At 42.8% G+C, this 24,397-nt stretch overlaps 1 protein-coding gene across 14 annotated transcripts in view; it reads right to left on the reverse strand.

Moving 5' to 3' along the window:
* Positions 1–24,397, reverse strand: part of syne2b (spectrin repeat containing, nuclear envelope 2b) — a 132,258-nt gene that overhangs the window by 37,649 nt on the left and 70,212 nt on the right. For 13 of the 14 annotated variants that reach the window (XM_031828914.1, XM_031828911.1, XM_031828908.1 and 10 more), the window contains 20 exons: positions 23,412–23,525; positions 23,046–23,198; positions 22,801–22,947; positions 22,552–22,656; positions 18,470–18,562; positions 18,127–18,231; positions 16,400–17,032; positions 14,877–15,068; positions 11,859–12,062; positions 10,804–10,938; positions 10,536–10,651; positions 9,323–9,434; positions 9,056–9,190; positions 8,654–8,809; positions 8,281–8,475; positions 7,579–7,680; positions 7,117–7,236; positions 6,407–6,607; positions 6,038–6,211; positions 5,052–5,183 (listed from right to left, as the gene is read on the reverse strand). In XM_031828914.1, coding sequence (XP_031684774.1) covers positions 5,052–5,183; positions 6,038–6,211; positions 6,407–6,607; positions 7,117–7,236; positions 7,579–7,680; positions 8,281–8,475; positions 8,654–8,809; positions 9,056–9,190; positions 9,323–9,434; positions 10,536–10,651; positions 10,804–10,938; positions 11,859–12,062; positions 14,877–15,068; positions 16,400–17,032; positions 18,127–18,231; positions 18,470–18,562; positions 22,552–22,656; positions 22,801–22,947; positions 23,046–23,198; positions 23,412–23,525 — 3,324 coding nt within the window. The remainder of the gene's footprint in view (positions 1–5,051; positions 5,184–6,037; positions 6,212–6,406; positions 6,608–7,116; positions 7,237–7,578; positions 7,681–8,280; positions 8,476–8,653; positions 8,810–9,055; positions 9,191–9,322; positions 9,435–10,535; positions 10,652–10,803; positions 10,939–11,858; positions 12,063–14,876; positions 15,069–16,399; positions 17,033–18,126; positions 18,232–18,469; positions 18,563–22,551; positions 22,657–22,800; positions 22,948–23,045; positions 23,199–23,411; positions 23,526–24,397) is intronic. The other variant, XM_031828912.1, reaches the window with a different exon arrangement.

Here is a 24,397-nt window from a genome sequence, read left to right on the forward strand (position 1 = left end):
CAGAGGTGCGGCTCCATGACCTGGAAACAGCGCATGCTAAGTTGGAAGGGATAATCAAACTCCTAAAAAATAAATCACTCTAAATCACTCAAAAATCATTCCTGTAAATTCCATGTGCGGGTCAGAAGACTTGAAACTGGTATGGAGCTTCTTTCATGAACAATCTTTTCTATAAACTGTTCGGGTCAAGTCAAGCGGCTAATTATATGCCTTTACAGCAGAATCTGGGGGTCTGACCTATGCAGGGAAGATGATCAGCATATACCCTGACCTGAGTGCCGAACTGCTTAAACAGAGTGAAACCTACAACGAGGTGAGATCCCAGCTACTTAGGCAAAACCTGAGATGCGGCTTCATCCACCTAGCAAAAATTAATTTGGATCTTCCACAAAACAATACACATGTTTTCCACTGCCAGGAAGGCTCAAGACTTCTTGGAGAAGCACCTCAAATCCAACACAGAAGGGGACACGCCGACAGATGGAACCCCATGACTGGCTCATTATTCAGGTATGCTATCCATGCACAATCACGCAGCCTGTGGCTATGATGCTGCCCTCAGCATAAGACAGTGATAAGAACATCCCTCATGTTTGGGTACAAGGAACAATAGTACTATTATTTATGAGCATTGAACTTGTTATAATTATATTGCCTATAGTCCAGGACATTTACGCAATGATGACACCATGCCAATTAATGATCAATGGACAATATATGGATCCTACAGCTATCCTATTTTTGACTGTTTGGGCATTAGGCTTCCATATCTGTCATACCTTATTTCTGTTTTAATTGACGTTCTTGGTAAATGGCACGTGTTTTTCTGTTTCTCATTATAAAAACGAAATTTCAATACGTCTTGGAGGTGTGTTTCCTGACCAATTCTGTGTTTGTCCCCCATAAAACACTGAAGCCTATTTCATTTCCTCAAAATCCGCAGAATGAATCTATGGATAACTCAAGAAATCTGTAATTCATTTTGACGTTTTGCCAAGGATGTTTTAGTTGCACAATTTTATATTTAACTAAGATTAGTAGTGCAGTATTTCTCAAGGAAGAAAATGTGCAATGTGTCTTATGTAAATAAAGTAGGAGCAGCTGGGCAGATTTGTCTCACTGTCTATGCTATTGGATAGAGAGCAATCACCACAGCTGTTCACCCCATGTTAGTGGGCAAATGGACACCGTGAAATCAAAAACCCAACCTTCATTTGCCGGTTTCAAACTTCACTTTATAACCAAAATTGTCCTATTTACACTTTGTAGTCAATTTTGACACTAGAATAACTGTTTCTGACTCATATCGATGCCACATAGGCCGTTTTCAAAGGGATTTGTTGCTTTTTAAAGGCAGTAGCTCCTTACTACAAAATCCTACTTTCTGTAAACAGTTTGAAACTGAAGTGAATGAATTCATAATGAGTTTTAAAAATTCCGTCGACGATCCTCAGATTTTATGTGACGCCATTAAAGGTTTTGTAAAAAAAAACAATGCAACTGCATTTGCATCTGGGCTGAATAAATCACAATTCAAGAAAATATCAGAATTTGAAAAGTTGCTAACAACGTTAGAGCGTTCTCTCTTTTTCAGACTAGGTAGCGACTACTCTCATCAAGACAGAACTAAATATAATGATAAGAAAGGGAGCAGAATTTGCCATCCATCGACTTAGACACAACAATTATTTCCAAGCTTCTCAGTAATTAATTAATTAGTGGATATTGCAACTATTAAATCTGAATCAGGTTAATTACTTTCAGAACCCAAATGAATCAACCAAAGATTGTCCCGTTTCTATAAAGAATTGTACACCTCTGATTGTAAATCCACACCAAGCCTGTTAAAGCCTTTTTTAGCAGTTATAAAAACTCCCCTTCTCTCAACTGAGGAAGCCGGCTTGCTGGTAGCCCAAATCTCTCTCCGTGAACTCAAAAGGGCACTGGATAACATGAAAACGGGAACCAATTAGCTCCATTGTTACTTTAAAAAGATTAATACAACTGTCCACAAAGGTTCATTTTGAAGGGATGTAAATACGGCACTAATTGTGCTTTTATTAAAAAGGGTAAGGACGCCACCCAGTGCTCTCACTATCTACCTCTATCTTCAAAAATACATATATTAAACTTTTTTATTTTTTATTCTGTCATCCTGTCTCAAAACTTACTTACCCAACTTGGTACATCCGGATCAAAGGGGGTTTGTTAAAAAACAATTATCCTCAGATAACCTCCTTTGTCTATTACATATGTGACTCATTTCAGGAAACTAGGTGTATGTCGCACTTCACTACTTGACGGAGAGGCATTTGAACGTAATCGTAATTTTTTTATCAAAATGCATTTTTTGGGCAGAAATGCCATCTGGAACAGATTAACTTTCATGTGCCCTAATAACAAACTTGTATTTCATCCATAAATATGAATAAAATTGTTAGCTTACGAGCCTAGATGGTTTAGCCACAAAAAAGACAGGAAACTTCCAGCTAGCCATGATTGGCTGAGATAATGGATTGCTGGGATTGGTCTGCCATGTAGCATGCATCTGTCTATAACGTGAGCTGTTCAGTATGTGTTGATAGTCCTTTCTGTTCGGAATAACTGAAATAAGAAGGCAAGGTGATCCCATCTCACCTCAGTTTTTTTTATTTTATAGAAATTACACCAATATCGCTCAATTCTACAGATCACGTAATTTCAGTATATGCCGACGATATCATACTTTATCTACACAATGTGTCTCAATCCCTCCCAATAGCTTGGAAGATCATAGACAAATTCAGCATCTCAAGTTATAAAATAAATCGAACCAAATCTTCCCTACTGCCTCTCAAGACCCTGATGGAGGACTCCATCTCTACTAATGGAATCCCAATCATTTCCCATTTAAAATATTTGTGAATAGATGTATATCCTTCCTTGCCTGAAACTTTAACAGAATGCTCAAATTAATTAAATCCAACCTAAGTAGATGGACTATTATCTCAGTTTAACTGGCAGAATATCTATTGTCAAAATTAATATATTGCCATGGCTGAATTTCTGTAGTTCAATTCTTCCCTTGTCTCCCACTTCTGGCTATTGGGATAAAATTCTTAGTTCGGTTTCAAAATGTATATGGCAAGGTAAGCGAGCCCGGATAAAATTAACAAATTTGCAGAGGGAAGACGTACGAGGACTATCCATACCAAAATTTAATTTTATTTCCAGGCACTAGCATTCATCCCATCCTAAATTGGTTTAGACATGATTCTTCCGTCCCCTGGCTGAGTTTAGAGAGAAATATGGTGTCTCCTACTGGACTGGAAGAGGTGGCATTTACTGATAGATCCCTTAAACAATGCAAACTACGCTTTGGTCCTATTATTGCTCACACAATTTCTATTTGGCGCAAAACTGAAAAACAATGTAAGAGGGAATCAAAATGGCATGCCAATACTCCAATATTTCACAATAATGCCTTGCGATCTGGAGGGCAGCATTTTGCATCCCCCCAATGGTCCAAATGTGGAATCCGTAACCTTGCCGATATCATGGACAGTAATGGTTTGAGAACATTCCAAGATTTGAAAGACACATACACATTCCAGGCAACTCTCCGGGGAAACCCAACTACCGAACCATCCAATGATAGATTTATAAATAATAGTGCTGAGCTCTTAACCCGAAATCGCTGTTATTTTGGGGTATTTAAACAACTAATTCACAAACATCGGTGCAATTATTTGAATTCCATTTCGTTACATTTTTTGTCTGTGAGCTCAATGTGCGTGAGGGAATATCATGAGGGGATATAGAGAGCAGCTGTTGCTTCTTGAGGTATCTCTACCTGAAAATACATGATCAAAATGATTGATACAGTAGTTGCTATTCATCAGTCATAAAAGTATTCCTTATTTACTTTGAAGAAATACAAAATAGTGATGGTGTCAGGCAGCATTGGCAGCAGCTCTATAGAGATGAGATGATGACATGGAAGGAAATGATAAAGTCATCATATAATACAAATGTAATATACACAACAAGTAAAGTAATGTGAATAAATAATGGTTAATAAGTGATGGGCCGTCACTACCATCATCAGACTTGTATTAATTGTTTTATTCTGTTTTGTTACAGATTTCAACCGAAATAATAAAACATATTTTTTAAATAATCGAACCGAAACCGAACCGACCTCAAAAAGCACTAACTGCTCAGCACTAATAAATACAGTATCTCGGGCTCCCGAGTGGCGCAGCGGTCTAAGGCACTGCATCTCAGTGCTTGAGGCATCACTAGAGACACCCTAGTTTGATTCTAGGCTGTATCACAACTGGCTGTGATTGGGAGTTCCATAGGGTGGCACACAATTGGCCCAGTGTCGTCCGGGTTTGGCCGGTGTAGGCCGTCATTGAAAATAAGAATTTGTTCTTAACTGACTTGCCTGGTTAAATAAATAAAATATATATATATAAACAACTTTTGTAAAGCTTATATTTCGAGCTAGCCAGTAAAAAGTATGGTCCATAGATCTAAGATAGAGATTATGGGGGGGTGGGGACTGACAACCAACCTGTGTTGCTAGGCGGGGTGGAAAACATGGGGGTGGGGGGGTTGGATGGAGACAAAGCACATAAAAATGTTGTCAAATAAAATAAAAGAACATAGACTGATAAGACATCAAAGGTAGAGAACATCCAGTGCTTCCATTAATGCCAGCTCTGTATTTAAGTAACGTAATTGGAGGTAGAGTGCAGCGGGCACGAGTACATAGAATGTCCTATGGGTTCCAAATGAGTGGAAAAAAACTTGTGCACAACCAACACAAAGTATAAACAAAAAGGGTTCTTCGGCTGTCCCCATAGGAGAAACCTTTTGGTTCCATGTAGAATTATATTTGGTTCCAGATATAACCCTTTTAGGTTCCATGTAGAACCCTCTGTAGAAAGGGTTCTACATGGTACCCAAAAGGGTTCTACTTGGAACCAAAAATAACTGTGATCAGCGTTCATTCTTTTTATGTTTTATTTTCTATTAATAAGACGTTAAAGCACATGGAGTGCTACCTGATAGACAGAGAGTTTCTCGCAAATCTGTGCCACTGAGTCCTCCTCCAGGTGCATCTTGGACAGGCCAGCGTCCATATCCCTAAGCAGGGTGTCCAGACTGGTACTTTCCTCCTCCCACTGTGTCCATATCTACAACCAAACCAACAACAACAATTTAACACAACTGCACATAACACAACACACATTTTTCTATACACCATCTCAAACAGTCACACCAGCACACCTCAATATGAGTCCATATCTAGCTTTAACAAAGCCAATGTTTCCTGTGCTGTGTCTACCATAGAAATCTTACTCAATTACTAGAGGGACTATGTCATGAACCTTCAAAGTTCCAGAATGGGGTGAAAATGGCAGCATAATCGGTCAGGGAGAAATCCAAACCAGTCTAATTGGAATGAATGGCAGTAGAAGGATAGTCTGGATTTGACTTGTGCAGGAAAATAAAAGTAAGGCATGTGTTATATAACAAATAGTGTTATAGAATTATTGTCAATGTAAAATATTGTCATATCATTTATAAATACAGTTTATATGGGGTTTTATAGCAATTGTCTCTATAAATAGCCTCTGAAATATATGTAAACAGACCATCAAATGTCATGTCTAAATGATTAATTGTTTTGAAAGTGTGAATGCTATTATATGATACAATATCAGTACTTGTTGCATTTACAACTTTTCTAAGTCATAAAATCAACTGATGTCAGCCAGTGTATGACTGTGAATTGACTGCATTGTTTGAATGGCAGTTCATTTTAAACATTTATGGAATCATTCCTCTAAAACTGTCTGGCTAGCTAGCGAACAAAAATACAGTACAGATAAATTCTTCAAATTCATTATTTTACACAATATCTTATCATAGCACAGGCAAACCCTGGGTGACCCACTCCCTGACCAAAATGGCTGACCTTTATCCCATCATAAGAAGGCTCATGTCCATTCTAGTATTCTAGAATTCCTAATTCTATGGTGCCTACCTGTAATATCCACTGCATCCTGGTGCCTCTCTCCAGGGCCTGCTGCTGCAGTTGGGTCACCCTCTCCTGGAGGCCCCTCATCCCTCCCTCCCACCTCTGGAGGGTGCTCTCTGCGACTCTCGAGGATAGGTGCTGCAGGGTCCCCAGGTGGATCCCCAGGAACTGGAAGAACTTCTGTCAAATCCATAAGAACCATAGCAGGAAGAAGGAACAATAGCACCAATGCATGATGTTTCAATACCAACGATTACACAAGAAGCCATATCTTGGTTTCTATGATGGCTGAATGAAAGCTGAATCCAAGGTAGCTATCTAATCGCACTTGATTGGATCAGTACACAATGGAGGATCTGAATGGTGTGCGCTCACCGAATGTGTGCTAAGGCAGTCCTGTAGCTCAGTCCTGGTGTGGAGCTCCAGACCAGGCCTCTGTGAGAGACGCTCTGAGCCCAGGGTGACCAGCACTTCCAGGCCATGTAGCAGCCTCTCAAACTGCTGCTGGAGATCCACACTGGCCCTCAGCTCCTCACGTCTGGCGCCCACAGAGCCCAACACACTTTCCAGCACAACCTAAATACACATTATAAACAGTATGATATCCACATATCATAAGTTTACATGATAACACACATGGTCATACGTAACCACACGCTCAGAACTAATATCTTCATCATTATGTATGGGGTCACGGTTTCAGCATTCAAATGTATGGTACCAATCACTCCCACTGGATGTGTTCATTACTCCGATTCCATTGAGCAAGGCCTTGTTTTAATGGAATGTAGTTCCAAAGATAAGTCAGACAGCAGTCCATTGAGCAAGGCCTTGTTTTAATGGAATGTAGTTCCAAAGATAAGTCGGACAGCAGTCATTCTGAGTCAAATAAAAATAAATAAAAGAGGGAGAGGTTGAAAGTAAGGTCAGCTCTATTCCAAATAATTTAACTGAGGTGACTTATTTCATTGGGTAATATAATAGACTAATGTCATATCATGGAGTCTCAGCATGGTCCATGTAGTTCAGTACATATAAATGTGTTCAATAAATGTGTTCAGGTGTTATACAGGACTATACTGTACCTCCAGCTTGTAGGCCTCCTCTATGAGTGTGGAGGGCAGACCCTGTCTCTCTGCCCTCTCCTGCAGGGAGGACACCTGGCTGGACTGAAGCTGCAGCTCTCCCTGGACCTGCACCACAGCCTAAACACACACAATGCAAATACACAGGTCAAACAGCCCACACCCTCAGCTGATCCCTCAGACCCATCAGATGTTTACCAAATCAGTGGAGGGGTGACCACTTTGTTGTTTTTTGTAATGGATATTGCCCCTTCGAAGGTGATCACTAAATATCATGGTCATTTAATGACAGTTTGTGGATGGTTCATCCAGATGAGAACATCTTTAAGTCGGACATGAATTAATGACTTAGCTGTAAGCTATCCACATAGAAGGATTTATAGTAGACCCAACTGTAACTATTTAACATGGATAGATTTAATTATGACTATTAATGACTACATATGAATGAGTTTACAGTACCTGTAGCTGCTTGCAAGTGTCTTGAGGGACAGCTTCGTTAGTCATTTGTTGTACGGCCAACTTATTAGCAAGAAGGGCTGCATGCAACTCTTTTAAGAGTGTCTGTTGAGTTAGATCAACACAAAGTACAGTATACCAAAACAATTACTGCATAGCACAACAAATCAATATTTGATGCTGTGTTACATATCATATACTTACGGTAAGTCAAAACATTACACACTGTACAGTTTTAAGTGAGACAAGGCGATGTTAAGTTAAGAGATCATTTCAAATCCCTATCCACCAAGTAAACACAATCTAAACATCTACCACCATATAGTAATACAACATACTGATGTGCACTGTACCGAAACTGTAATGCAGAAGTCCAGTTGTTGTTATAAATGTTATATTATAACTGGGTGGTTCGAGCCTTGAATGCTCATTGGCTGAAAGCTGTGGTATATCAGATGGTATACCACGGGTATGACAAAACACTTATGTTTACTCTTCTAATTATGTTGGAAACCAGTTTATCATAACAATAAGGCACCTCGGGGGTTTGTGGCATATGGCCAATATACCATGGCTAAGGGCTGTATCCAGGCACTCCACATTACATCATGCATAAGAACAGCCCTTAGCCGTGGTATATTGGCCATATACCACACCCCCTTAATTCCTTAAATAAACTACAGGGAGTGCAGTGGTGGTTCTGACCTGGTGATGGCCTGTCTTCTCCAGCTGGGCCTGCAGCTGCTTCTCTCTGGCAGCCAGACCGCTCTGGACCACAGGCAGGAGTTTACCTAGGTGATCCACACACAGATGACCTCCACCTGACCCCAAAACACCAATTACCTCTGACCCCTGGGAGGTCAGCTCACCACCCAGGGTCACCAGCTCTGCTGCCAGAGTCTGCGAACACAGATCAAACACATAGACACACATAGAGTCAATAGTCTCATTCAACTGACTGAACTCTGCACTGAGCACGCATCAAATTTGGAATCAAATAAAGCATAGTTATGAAAACCAAACCATATGGTTTAAAGTACTTTGGTGGGGATTGAGAGTGCTTTAGTGTTGACCCTACCTCGAGTTGCATCAGCTGGAGCTGTGTGTCCTCGTGTGACTTCCCTGAGGGGGACTGCAGGAGCCGGGTCAGTGAGGACAGAGATAGGCCCACCCCACATAACACCTCAAACAGACCCTCATCCAGCCTCTGATGAACCTCCTCATCCGGCACAGACTGGAAAGACAAGCCATAGAAACATCAAATATAGAGAGTGATCATTAAAACCAACATGGAGAAAGTGACAACCTTAAAAGACAACTGATTTTAAATAATACTTTGTCTGACCATTTTTCTCACATGGAATTGAATCTCTTCTCCTGTGACACCCTTTTCCCAATTCCATGAAAACTGTGATATGTTAATGAGCCATGATGTCCTGAGACTGACTTGAATTCTACACCCACAGATCAGCTCCCTCACCTGAGTCACCACCTCACTGGCAGTCTGGCCCAGCTCCCGCAGCCGACATATGTGTGTCTGTATGTCCTGAATGCTGTGGGAGTCAATGAGACTACTGGCTGATCCATTGCTCTGACTCACAGATGAGTCTGTCCCCTTGAGAGTGAAAGAAAGAACTCACGTACAGTATGACCCCATTTGTACTCCACATTTACACAAACACACATACCCACTGTGGAACACTACACACTTGAAAATGTGTGTCATTTAAGAGTGGGAGCTGCTTACATCAGAAGGACCTTGCTGTGCAGTCTGCTCCAAGGCCAGAATCTGGTTGTGAAGGTGTGTCCACTTCCTTTGGACCCCTGCCTCCCCCCCTCCTTCAGGTTCAACAGGAACTCTAAGGAATGAGTTGCAGTTCAGCCTGGTCTCATAGACTGGAATCCGATCATGAGTATGATATGTTACATTTGGTATGGTTACAAAAAAAAGCAAGGCGGGTGGTTGGTTGGTCAGGGTGGATGGATGGGCGGATGCTACTTACTACTTTTTAGCTACTTTGCAACTACTTATCATGTTAGCTATCCCTTCCCCTAACCCTAACCTTAATACTTTTAGCTAAACCTTCCCCTAACCCTAACCTTAATACTTTTAGCTAAACCTTCCCCTAACCCTAACCTTAAGCCTTTATTCTAACTCCTAACCTTAAGCCCTAGCCAATGTAGAATTGGAATACGTAACATATCATACGTTTTTAAAATTCATATTCCACATATTCAATATTCAAATTCAATGTACATATTGTACATTTTGCAAATTTGTGACATATTATACATTTTTAAATTTCGTAACATAACATATGAATTGTAATTCATAACATATCATACGAAATGGATGATGGACATCCACAAATGAATACATACCATACAAAACGTAACATATCATGCTAAATGGAGTGTTTGAGATTGACGTACATAATAATACGAAATGCTTTGATACCAAGTTGTGCAGTTAGATGGTTGTCAGAACCACACACAGCCTTGGAGAACTCCACTGAGAACACAATCATAATACTTTTTATATAGCTGACATTTTTAGTCTCTGAGAAGAAATGAAGGTCCATCTAAATGAATCTCTCCCACTCTCACTGAAGAGAAGCACAGAGAAATGAAAATGTAATAGACAAACAAAGTAATTACTTCTAACTCTCTGTGCCATGCTGTGTTTTTTTTCCTCTGACAATGGCAAAGATCACATTGTAAAATGATTATTTGGGGAAAGAGCTGATTCTATTTCAAGAACATGATTATGATTATGGAACAAAAGCATAGAGTATACATTTGTAGAGAATGTGGACAACCACAACTACTCAATCCCCTTCTCCCGAGTGAAGGAAAAAACACCATCAAAAGATGATTGTCTAAAAATTGTGTATAGCATCGTTCATGATTTATTCTAGCTCCAAAGCCTACAGACTGGAGCACTCTAAGGGAATCAGTACCGTGTGGATGGCTCAGGTTGATCCTTTTGGGCCTGGCTGTGGAGACGACCTCTACTCCCCTGCTGGGCGATAGCCTTGGTCAGGCCTCTCTGCTCACTCAGCTCCTGCTCCAATTCCTGCATGGGGACAAAAAAAAACAGCCTCGACTAGCAAACACTGTACTTATAATTCTTCACTGGGCATCATCATATGTGAATTTGTCAATACAATTAAAGTCCAATAAATAGCCAGCCACACTCTCCGTTCAGACATGTTTTGGACAGTTTACCTTCTGCTGTTGAAAGCTGGTCTGTCTAAAGAGTTTGCTCTTGGAAGAAGAGAGAATCTCCTGGACACTGCCGCTACGCTGCAGTCTGCCCTCTAGAGGAAGATTTCTGGGTGATGACGGTGACGGTGATGGCACCTTCAGAGGATGGAAAGAACAAGGAAGACGGCAAGAGAGAGAGGGAGAAATTTCTGTTGTTTGAGTAAAATATTCACAGTCGTGACTTGGAACATAATGCCCAGTCTCAGGATGTATTACTCATCAACATTACAAGGTTTGTTTCTGTGTTTTCGTCAACAAGCGGGTTTTACACCACTTGTTGAAATAAAAACTTGCCACAGGAACTAAAGCATTAGGAAGTGATAATGATCTCTCTTTGACATTTCACTTTAAACATTTTTTAAATCCAATTTTCTCCTCAATTTCGTGGTATCCAATTGTTAGTAATTACTATCTTGTCTCATCGCTACAACTCCTGTACGGGCTCGGGAGAGACGAAGGTCGAAAGCCATGCGTCCTCCGAAACACAACCCAACCAAGCCGCACTGCTTCTTAACACAGCACGCATCCAACCCGGAAGCCATTCGCACCAATGTGTCGGAGGAAACACCGTGCACCTGGCTACCTTGGTTAGCACACACTGCACCCGGCCCGCCACAGGAATCGCTGGTGCGCGATGAGACAAGGATATCCCTACCGGCCCAACCCTCCCTAACCCGGACGGCGCTAGGCCAATTGTGCGTCGCAGGCTGCGACAGAGCCTGGGCGCGGTCCCAGAGTCTCTGGTGGCACAGCTAACGCTGTGATGCAGTGCCCTACTGCACCACTCGGGAGGCCCTGACATTTCACTTTAACAATAGCTGTTTGTTTATCTGAAAGCTTGGTAACATTGTCATGGAGAGATTACCAAATAGACAAAACACCTACTCCACTGTCAGTGTCATCAGCAGACAGCTCTTTTGCAGAAGTTCAGTGAGTGTGTGTGCGTGTATGTGTGTGTGCACGCATGTGTGTTAATGTGTGCACATCCATGCACGTGGCTCTCTGTTTGGATGTACCTTCTCCTCTGTATGTGTGCTGGTGTGCATCTGCTCATGGCTCTGTCTCTCCTGCAACAACAGCTGGAAGGTGACCAGGCTGGTCTTGAGCAGCTCCAGTTTGGAGGAGAGTGCCTCAGCCTCCTGGTGGGACCCTGCTGAGCCCTCCTGCTGCTCCAGTACAGACAGACTGGCTACCTTTTGCTCTATCTCCAGGAACATCTCCTACACACACACACACACACACACACACACACACACACACACACACACACACAACATTGCCTCATTTTAGTACCTAATTCTCACGAAGAACAATAAAAGGAAGTGGACCGAGACACCTGCAGCAGCGTGAGTGCTAATGTCATCAGAACACAGTGTCCTGGGAGAGTAAGTAGAGCACAATCCCATTCACACTGGTTAATCCCCTAAAGGTGTGACCCTGAGCACACAGACTCTCTCCATGGATCAACTATATCTAGGGAATAGGGTATACACTATACACTGGGTATACAGTACACTATACAGTACAGACTCATACTATGAATACAGTATATTTTCCTGCAGCTAGCTCGCTCTCCAACCAGGGTGCATGCAAAACACTGATGAAGGTTAAGGAATGAAAAATGTCAGTTTTATCAATAAATAATGTTTTTTTTAATCAACTCCCGCTGTCCTCCAAGAATTGCTGATGCTCCTTTAATGTGTCACTTTTAATAGGTTGACCCACATCACCTGCCAGAGTGTACCAGGTTTGACTGATCCACATCACATACCAGAGTGTACCAGGTTTGACTGACCCACATCACCTGCCAGAGTGTACCAGGTTTGACTGATCCACATCACATTCCAGAGTGTACCAGGTTTGACTGACCCACATCAACTGCCAGAGTGTACCAGGTTTGGCTGACCCATATCACCTGCCAGAGTGTACCAGGTTTGACTGACCCACATCACCTGCCAGAGTGTACCAGGTTTGACTGACCCACATCACCTGCCAGAGTGTACTGTTTGACTGACCCACATCACCTGCCAGAGTGTACCAGGTTTGACTGACCCACATCACCTGCCAGAGTGTACTGTTTGACTGACCCACATCACCTGCCAGAGTGTACTAGGTTTGACTGACCAACATCACCTGCCAGAGTGTACCAGGTTTGACTGACCCACATCACCTGCCAGAGTGTACCAGGTTTGACTGACCTGCATCACCTGCCAGAGTGTACCAGGTTTGACTGACCCACATCACCTGGCAGAGTGTACTAGGTTTGACTGACCTGCATCACCTGCCAGAGTGTACCAGGTTTGACTAACCCACATCACCTGCCAGAGTGTACTAGGTTTGACTGACCTGCATCACCTGCCAGAGTGTACTAGGTTTGACTGACCTGCATCACCTGCCAGAGTGTACCAGGTTTGACTGACCTGCATCACCTGCCAGAGTGTACTAGGTTTGACTGACCTGCATCACCTGCCAGAGTGTACCAGGTTTGACTGACCTGCATCACCTGCCAGAGTGTACTAGGTTTGACTGACCTGCATCACCTGCCAGCGTGTACCAGGTTTGACTGACCTGCATCACCTGCCAGAGTGTACTAGGTTTGACTGACCTGCATCACCTGCCAGAGTGTACCAGGTTTGACTGACCTGCATCACCTGCCAGCGTGTACCAGGTTTGACTGACCTGCATCACCTGCCAGAGTGTACTAGGTTTGACTGACCTGCATCACCTGCCAGCGTGTACCAGGTTTGACTGACCTGCATCACCTGCCAGAGTGTACTAGGTTTGACTGACCTGCATCACCTGCCAGAGTGTACCAGGTTTGACTGACCTACAGCACCTGAGGCAGGTGCTAGGAGTCATAAGGCTCCATGTGAAAGGCAACCTGCTAGGGTTAGAGTCCATTTGGGATCGTGAAAAGGGTGGTTCCTGGAAAAAGGGTGTACAGGGTTCTCTAAAGATGTTGATCAATTTAAATATGAAGCTAGATCCTATGAGATGCTGTGTTTTTGTTTGCCTACAAAGCCTTCATTCAAATCTGTCGTGCTATAGGAATGTGTTTACCCTCTGAAACTTTAATGCTGGGATCAGATTACACGCCCAGAGAATCCAGGCTGGATAGTACCAGGTTTATTCTAGATTGAAATGGTGATAGCTAAGAATATATTGTGAACACTGTTGATGTAAAAAAGTAAGAACTGGCTGGTCCTACAAGTGATTTTACAATGATTTGCCCACATCACCACAGCAATCATAACTAATGCTTCATTGCTGCATGTCTTTGTTTAGCATGTCTAAGGTCATGCAAGGAAATGAGACTGTAAAGCTATTAGCTAATTCCATTTACAAATAGCCATTTGGAGTAATTCCCTGCAAATCAGAACAGTTAGTGCACTTGACAAAAGCCTATCTAGTACAACTGATCGTGGCCATGTGGCCAGCACCTTTAGAAAATACACTGCACCCTGAAGACAAATACCAGCAACACATTAGCTGGACTTCACTGTTTGTTCAACCTTGCCTCATTTCAAACACTAACCTATCTGCCTGTGAAACAGCAGCACTATCTATCCAACAACCGGTGGTGTTTACTAAGACTGAATGAAAAAAAACAACTCCCACCTGCAGCAGTAGGCAAAGCAGCTAAAAGCAGGAAAATGACTGTTGATGAACCTTGATCACTGGTGATTTAGAAAGACTTTCAACTATGGACAAGGCAGGTTAATAAATTAGAGGTTGTTAAGGAAATAAACCTAATAGTCAAAGCAGATGACTGGCATGACATCAGAACGACTGACAGTGATGTACATCATTAATATGACGCCGCTATTTGTGGTTGTAAGTAGATACCGAATCCCTCTCATGTGCTAAAGAAAAGCATGAGCAAACCGATAAGACGAATACACACAAGTTTATGATACTGAGGCGTCTCTTATATCCTTGCTATTAACTACCATGCCTGGGGAAGTTCCTGGATAAAGCCCCACTCGGCAGGCCCTCCACAGAGCTGAACTTTGACACCCGTCTGCAGTTCTTACCTGGCACGTGAGGAGCTGCTGCTCCACACTGTCCTGCATGCTGGCAGTGGCGGCCCGCTCCAGCACTCCAAGGGTGTGCTGGGCTCTCTCCAGCCAAACCTCTAGCTGGGTGGCCTGCTCACTGTAGGCATAAAGCACCTCCAGAGTGGGGCAGGGCCCAGTCAAGGCTGGGGCTGGGAACACCCCTGGGGCCTGGGACACAGACACACAGCCACTGAGATTCCTCCTGTACCAATCACCTCCCCCTCACAATCAGCTAGTAGGGACAGCAGATAGGAGGAGAGGGAGTGGATGACATTCTTAACTAATACTAGTATACACTGACAGTAACTGACAGGCACTGGCCGGTGAGTACTCAGGCTACAGCTGACTGTCCTGGGGATTTCGGCACTTAAAAATCTACTTCTCACACCACCCCATTCTCTTTCTTTTTCTCTCTTTTTTCTCCTCACTATTTCTCTGTCTCTCTCTCTCTTTCTCCGTCTCTTTCTTTTTCTCTGTCTGTCTGTCTGTCTGCCTGTCTGTCTCTCTCCCTCTTTCTTTTTCTCTGTCTGTCTGTCTCTCTCCCTCTTTCTTTTTCTCTGTCTTTCGGGTCTCTCTCTTTCTTTTCTCTGTCTGTTTCTCTCTCTCTCCCAGACTGCCTCTGCCTCTAGTTCTCTCTTTCTTTCACCCATGGTGCCCCACCCATCTGTGGTCAAAGCCACTTCCTGGTGGCAGGTAGGCTCAGAGGGAGCTCCGGTGACAGGGACTCATTATCACACACCCAGTTAAAGGCCCCAGGCCACGGGGGCGGGGCTGAGACAGAGGAGGTGGATCTACTGGCAGATCAGTCAACTGAATCGGCAAACCTCCTTATTCGCTCCTTCAATCATTTATCTTTCTCTCTGATGTACTATCTGCTGTTGTTTCCTCTTTCTTCTGTTATGCCAGTTCTTTTAAATTTGTTCTCCCGTTTCTCTCCTGTCAGCACATATGCACATATAGATGTTTGAGGCACAGACAGTGTGAGAGTGTGAGAATAAGATGTAACACCATGGTTAGCACCATGAGTCACTCAAGCCCTCTACACTGCTGTACATTACAGTCTTTACTTTACATCAAACGAATCACTCAACAGGGATTATTGAAATCATTCACAAATGTGCATCATTACGATAATTATCAGCATCATTACTGTGTAAACCCATTCCATTAATGTGACACTACAGTTGTGAACAGACCTGGGTACAAATACTCTTTGAAATACTTCAAATACTTTGAAGGTTTGCTTTATTCTGCCTGTAGTGACAGATGGGTGTGGTTTTGCAGTTTTGGGACCATTCTATTGGTTCCATTAAGCAGGCAAGTTCAATCAAGCACAGGTAAAGTGCTTGAAACAATTTCAGAAAGTATTTGAACCCAGGTCTTTGTGAAACATCGTTTAAGACCCACTCGTGTGTGCACTCGTAGACCACTGTGGTTGCATGGTTAGCAGGGGTTAGGACTGTTGGGCCTGTATTGTACTGGGACGTTTCAGTGCTTACCAGGGTTGCTGCTGGATGCACACCCTCCATGTCCTCTCCGGTGGGTTTGAGTGTGGTCTGGGGGACAGTGTGTGTGCTGACCACGCACAGGGTGGTGGTGGTGGTGGTGGTGGTGGTGGTGGTGGGTGTCTCCTCAGGTGCTGCTAGAGGGGTAGATGCCTCAACTTGCACAGGTGTCTGGTGTGTGAGGTCAGAGGCTGTGTGTGTCTGTCCAGTGGATACATTGAGTGCCATTTCTATAGGCTGGGATGGTGCCGTGAGCAACCCTGTCTGAGGTGCGCTTTTTTTCTTTCTGGGCATTGGCTGGGGCACTGTGGGCCTCTGCTCTGGAACAACCAGAGCCTTCTCAGAGGGTGGCTGAACCAGACAGGCCTGCTCTGCCTCAGATAACACCAGCCTACTATCCACCTTTGACAGCCTCATCGTTGGTAAAATGACTGGAGTTACTGTCTGGATGTCTTTGGGGACACTTGTGTCCACTGTGACCTCAGTGAGTGTCTGTACATCCTCTGTGAGTATATGTGCAGCAGGTGAGCCCCCTGGGTGTGTGTGTGTGTCTCTGATGTGTGTCTTCAGCCCCTCTGGGTGGCTGTCATCCCCCCTCCATGCAAGCCCCCTCTGTCCCATGAGCTCCTGACACAGAAAGAGAGAGACGGGGGGAGTAGATCATTTGGTTGGATTTATTTCTCTTTTCTTTAGTTTTGCCACATAAGAAGAAGCAACTGTATTTGTTCACAAAGGAAAAATGAAAAAGAACATCCTACAGTACAGTACATGCAGAAGTATTAAGACTAAGTACTCTATTAATATCAATTAAGTTCAATCAGTGCATTTTCATGGCCAACAGTCATCTTGGTAGTGTATACTTTACTATAAACGTACTTGCTTGGGACTGTATCTAAAGTATAAATGGCAAAATACTAATTCCAAGAATATAGTTTTCCACGCCGTCCTGCTTCCAGGCAGTGGTGGAATAGTGTGTAAACAGCATATTATGCAAAACGATCATAACTCATTGAAATACAATGCATATGTGTGTAAGCAAGCACATAGAGTAATAAACTAAACAGATATGCATATTGCTTCGAGGCATGTGCAATTATACTCAGAGTCTTAAGGGTCAACAACGTCTAATAAATGTATATTATACATTATAAAACAGGATTCACAAATGTGGTTACCAGTATACGATTTTATGGAAAGTCCAAATAATTATCAACGTATCAATATCAAGTATGTTTTTTGATCATCAAACAACAAAAAAGGACCCATGCAGTACAATATAGTATCCTTTTTAAAAACGCACCCCACATCATCAACTCCTTTCTTTCCCTTCCAGTTAGAGGAATTGTCTTTGTTGTAAAAGAGGTGGTCTGCCAGCTATCAGTAACCGGGGATGAACCAGATTCACATGAGCCTACTCCCTGACAGTTCACTGGATAGCATGCTTAGTTGTCATTTATCACGTAAACATATAAAACTATAAAAATCGGAATTCGAATTCCTGACAATGTGTTAACAGAATGTTCAGACTCATACTGCAACCTGTGAGAATCAAACTGCAGTATGATAGAATATCTGGGATTCTTCCGCCATGTAAATGCACCGAACGTAGATCGAGATAGAGAGGGAGTCTAAACAATGGGTTCTACTCCAGACTAGGTCTAGGACACAATACATTGGGACTTGGAGGATTTTGAGAGTTGAATGGAGGGGGGTGTGTTTACCATGCTTTCACACAGAGACTGTGTTCTGACTGTGCCCACAGGTTTTGATAAAGCTTCGGACACACTTGTTCCTGAGGCGACCGAGAGACCCTCTACAGAGAGGTCCTGAAGAGACATGAGCAGTGTTACAATGTGGACACTACTCAGATACAGCATCAGTCATTATTATGTTATCATCCATGAGAAAACCATACACAGTCATTCATTAAGGCACTAAAACAGTCCTGTTATATGTAATGTTATGTTCTACATGTTCTTTCATATGAGGGTTGTTATACATGTTACATCATACAGTGCTGTTAGGTGCCATTGTCTGACTCCCATAAATGGAGGTGTCTGGTACCTGTTCAGTTGTGTCCTGACTCTGTTCCATGGCTGTGGTTCCCCCTTCTTCCTCAGCTGCAGCATGGCTCCCTTCTGCTGCAACCTCAGGGTCCTGACCAGAACAGCAACACAGTGGAGACAGTCAATAACAAATCACAAACATTTTAATGAAATAATAGGCAACAACAAAAAACATCAAAACTATGAAACACCCTGGTTCTAAAATAAGGTGCAGATATATGAGTAAAAACAAACGTTTTAAAAACTTCTCATAGATGTTTTGGTAAAAGTCATTGGCAAAGATTGCACCACATTGCCCCCTAGAGGTAATCAATCACATCGGCAGCAGTACCCTCAACATTCTGAAAAGAGGAAGACTTGAGGGGACGGCATTAAATAACAACGACCCACCAGAAAACAAAATAGCAACATAGAGAATTGAAAAAAATTAAATAGAGAAGATACTGATTTTATTGTCAAAGTAAAAATATGTGGAAAGAAACTGAACACAGACAAGCAAATTTCCAGAGTGTGTGTGAGACCAGCAAGGAGGAAGAGGAGGAGGAGGAAGAGGAAACATGGGAACAAGATTATAGGGAAGCAGGGTTGGATATAGTGCCTCCCAGTGCTGCAGTGAAACAGGGGGCAGAGTGACCCACGGGCATGTCACAGGAAGGCCAGGGGCAGTGATGTCAGAGGGTCCAGTAGGACACTGGAGCTCTGCCCCAGACAGCCACCACAGAGAGCCTCTCCCCTCCTCCTCTTTTTCCTACCCTCCCTCTTCCTCCTCCACAGGACATGACACGCCCCTGGACTCCTGCCACGCCAAGTCAAGGACACATCCACAGACATACAAACAAGCTGAATGATGGGAACACATGCACGTCCCGGAATAGAAGCACACTCTAAAAGAGGGTATGACAAAGATAGATTGAGAATTAGAAAGAGCAATGCTCTTATTTGGTAGACATTTAAATATAATTGGGTTAGTCATGCTTCAGTGTTGCATTAGGCACATGGAACAATGTCATGAATCGTTGGCTGCTCAGTTTTACAGAACCGTAAACCCATACTAGAAACTGTAGGAATGGACACTGTCTTTGAGACTTACTCACTGTACTCACATTGGTCGCCTTATTGCAGGTCAGGGGTCATGTGTGGTGGGCTGGACGGGGCTCATGTGTCATAGGCAGGGGGGGTCTCTATGTCTCGCTCTTATACACAATCTATTCAGAAACTCCTATCCACCCTCTCTGAATATTAAGTAACTTCCCTGGAATCTAGGATATCCTCATCTCTATAACTTTTTGGAGTTTACTGTATCTTTTTGTTATATGACTATATCTCTGATCACTTTAAATTGATGTCCCACTGCTTTCACAGGTTATAGGTTCACCCACTTTAATAATATTTAGATAATGTCAGTAAACTGAATGCATGGCAATATATACATACAGTTGAAGAAGGAAGTTGACATACACCTTAGCCAAATACATTTAAACTCAGTTTTTCACAATTCCTGACATTTAATCCTTGTAAAAAGTCCCTGACTTAGGTCAGTTAGAATCACCACTTTATTTTAAGAATATGAAATGTCAGAATAATAGTAGAGAGAATGATTTATTTCAGCTTTTACTTATTTCATCACATTCCCAGTGGGTCAGAAGTTTACATACACTCAATTAGTATTTGGTAGCATTGTCTTTAAATTGTTTAACTTGGGTCAAACATTTTGGGTATCCTTCCACAAGCTTCCCACAATAAGTTGGGTGAATTTTGGCACATTCCTCCTGACAGAGCTGGTGTAACTGAGTCAGGTGTGTAGGCCTCCTTGCTTGCACATGCTTTATCAGTTCTGCCCACAAATGTTCTATAGATTGAGTGATGGCTTTGTGATGGCCACGCCAACCATTACTTTGCTGTCCTTAAGCCATTTTGCCACAACTTTGGAAGTATGCTTGGGGTCATTGTCCATTTTGAAGACCCATTTGCGACCAAGCTTTAACTTCCTTGAGATGTTGCTTCAATATATCCACAATTTTCCTTCATGATGCCATCTATTTTGTGAAGTGCACCAGACTCTCCTGCAGCAAAGCACCCCCATAACATGATGCTGCCACCCCCGAGCTTCACGGTTGGGATGGTGGTCTTTGGCTTGCAAGACCCCCTTTTTTCCTCCAAACATAACAATAGTCATTATGGCCAAACAGTTCTATTTTTGTTTCATCAGACCAGAGGACATTTCTCCAAAAAGTATGATCTTTGTCCCCATGTGCATTTGCAAACCGTAGTCTGGCTTTTTTATGGCGGATTTGGAGCAGTGGCTTCTTCCTTGCTGAGCGGCCTTTCAGGTTATGGCGATATAGGACTCGTTTTACTGTGTATATAGATACTTTTGTACCTGTTTCCTCCAGCATCTTCACAAGGTATTTTGCTGTTGTTCTGGTATTGATTTGCACTTTTCGCACCAAAGTACGTTCATCTCTAGGAGTCTCCTTCCTGAGCGGTATGACGGCTGCGTGGTCCCATGGTGTTAATACTTGCGCACAATGGTTTGTACAGATTAACTTGCTACCTTCAGGCGTTTGGAAATTGGTTCCAAGGATGAACCAGACTTGTGGAGGTCTATAATTATTTTTCTGAGGTCTTGGCTGATTTCTTTAGATTTTTCCATGATGTCAAGCAAAGAGGCACTGAGTTTGAAGGTAGGCCTTGAAATAGAACCACAGGTATACCTCCAATTGGGTCAAATGATGTCAATTAGCCTATCCGAAGCTTCTAAAGCCATTACATAATTTTCTGGAATTTTACAAGCTGTTTAAAGGCACAGTCAACTTCGTGTATGTAAACTTCTGACCCACTGGAATTGTGATACAGTGAAATAATCTGTCTGTAAACAATTGTTGGAAAAATCACTTGTCATGCACAAAGTAGATGTCCTAACCAACTTGCCAAAAATATAGTTTATTAGCAAGCAATTTGTGGAGTGGTTGAAAAACAAGTTTTATTGACTCCAACCTAAGTGTATGTAAACTTCAGACTTCAACTGTATATACTGTATGTTGACAATAGGCCCTTTAATGATGGGTTGTTTGATGCTTCATGTCTGTCTCCTATTTTGAAACCTTTTCTCCTTTTGATAAACATATATCCCCCCAACCCCTATCCCCTACTAATGTTATATACATTATATATTATAATAAATTATTCATAATTTCTTAGGTGTTCGTTTTGTCTTTGAATATGGTATGTCCCTCCCCCTATGTAATAGTGAGGTCATCTTCTAAAAAGAAAGAATAGTAGAAAAACAAAGAGTTATGAAAAGCATGCAATGCTATTAGAAGACTGATGTCCTGCTTTATTAAGCACTACAAACTAACTAAGCACTAAGTCATTACAAATGTACCATTAAAAGCCACATGACATACGGAGCATGACCTGCCTACCCCTGACCAGTGTCTGTAATGTTAGAACAAGTCATCTACTCTCACATCTCATTTTTAGAATATATATCAGATTACGGCTGACACAAAGTAGTGAGGTGAGACAGGTTAGAGGTAAGATGGGCGGCAGATGAATGAGTGTGAGACAGCTGAGTGAGGGGGAGACAGCTGAGTGAGGGGGAGACAGCTGAGTGAGGGGGAGACAGCTGAGTGAGGGTGAGACAGCTGAGTGAGGGGGAGACAGCTGAGTGAGGGGGAGACAGCTGAGTGAGGGGGAGACAGCTGAGTGAGGGGGAGACAGCTGAGTGAGGGGGAGACAGCTGAGTGAGGGTGAGACAGCTGAGTGAGGGTGAGACAGCTGAGTGAGGGGGAGACAGCTGAGTGAGGGGGAGACAGCTGAGTGAGGGTGAGACAGCTGAGTGAGGGTGAGACAGCTGAGTGAGGGTGAGACAGCTGAGTGAGGGTGAGACAGCTGAGTGAGGGTGAGACAGCTGAGTGAGGGGGAGACAGCTGAGTGAGGGGGAGACAGCTGAGTGGGAGTAAGACTTCAAAGGCTTCTAAACTATAATAGACAGCACAGACAGGTACAAGATACTACCAAGTAGACACATGCTAACAACATGTCAGACTGTCTACATATGGGTGACTTGGTTTTTACCCGACTCTTCTCCGTTCCCCAGCTGAGTCTCTGTTCAGGAGAAGACTTCAGCGCGTCTTCCTCTACATGGACTATCTGGATCTGGCCCTGCTCCACTCCATTCTCCTGCAAAAACAGAATATCCTGGTCAGGTTCAATCAATCACATTTATTTATAAAGCAATTTTTACATATTACAAAGTGCTTATACAGGATCATTATAGTGTGGAGGTGACCCATGCAGTGGTGTGGCTGTAGGGAAGGATCTCACGTCTGCTTCCTCAGTGGCTGGTAATGTTGAGCTGGGCACAGAAACATTCTCTGTGGAAGAGGTGGGTACAGTTGTGCTAGGTGCAGGGACCTTCACTGGCGGTAAAGTGAGTGTCTGTTTCTTCACTATGAACTCCCCTGGAACCATCTGAAAATAAAGGAAAATAAAGGAAAACATTAATCCTGAGTGTACATTTGAGAAAGTGTGTTTGTGTGTAGGGAGGAGTCATTTATTTGCCCAGCCACCTTCTCCAGCTCTTCTAGCTGCTGTTGGAGCTGGTCCACTCTCTGAAAGACAGTGAGGGTCTCCTCAGCCTTCTCTGGCAGACACAGGCCTGGCTTACAGCTCTGGATCTCTGCTATGGTCGTCCGCAAAGACTGGATCCTGTCCACACACACCTGTATAAGGATATACACACAGTGACTCACTCTGGGTTACAGGAGGGAGACCAGGGCCTGTATTCCAAAGCGTCTCAGAGTAGGATTGACGATCTAGAATCAGGTTTCCCATTTGTTATTCATTATGATCTGAAAGGCAAAACTAATCCTAGATCAGCACTCACTCTCTGTCCCAGGGCTAAACGTGCCAGACACTCCTTTCACCCAGCTCACCTTCAGGCTCTCCTCTCTGGGGCTGGGAAGAGTGTCAGGGGACGATAACAATGTCCTGATCTCAGTGACGTCCTTCTCCATCATCTTCACCTCCGTCTCTATAGCTTCCACCTCCTACACAATCAGAAAAGAACATTGAGCAATGCAGAGAGAGAAAGCGAGACAGAGAGAGTCTCTCAGAGCATTCACAGTCAGCCCACACCCCTATCAGATCACAGCAAAATCACAGTTTACTTGAACAGAGATATACTCAATCATGAGGCATCAAAGCCAAAGGAACTAAATAATATTAAGAAATGCTATAGATGAAAGGAAATAGTGTGGAAACCTACCCCCAAAAAATGAGGCAACAACAAATTCCATCCCTTTTAAACAACTTCCTGGACAAAACATAATAGTGAAGGTGTAAACTTCGCAGTAAAAAACCTAAACAGTATATTTGACCTCTCAGCTTCCCTATCAAAAAAAAAAAATTCAAACAGAAAACCAAAGAAGATTAACAACAATGACAAATGGTTTGATGAAGAATGTAAAAACCTAAGAAAGAAATTAAGAAACCTGTCCAACCAAAAACATAGAGACCCAAAAAACCTGAGCCTACGCCTTCACTATGGTGAATCACTAAAACAATACAGAAATACACTACGGAAAAAGAAAGAACAGCACGTCAGAAATCAGATCAATGTAATTGAAGAATCCATAGACTCTAACCACTTCTGGGAAAATTGGAAAACACTAAACAAACAACATGAAGAATTATCTATCCAAAACTGAGATTTATGGGTAAACCACTTCTCCAATCTTTTTGGCCCTATAACAAAGAACAAACAGCAAAAACATATACATGATCAAATACAAATCTTAGAATCAACTAGTAAAGACTAACAGAACCCACTGGATTCTCCAATTACATTGAATGAACTACAGCACAAAATACAAACCCTTCAACCCAAAAAGGTCTGTGGTGTTGATGGTATCCTCAATTA

The sequence above is a fragment of the Oncorhynchus kisutch genome, linkage group LG7, assembly GCF_002021735.2.
Source record: "Oncorhynchus kisutch isolate 150728-3 linkage group LG7, Okis_V2, whole genome shotgun sequence".
In the NCBI taxonomy this organism is placed as follows: Eukaryota; Metazoa; Chordata; class Actinopteri; order Salmoniformes; family Salmonidae; genus Oncorhynchus; species Oncorhynchus kisutch.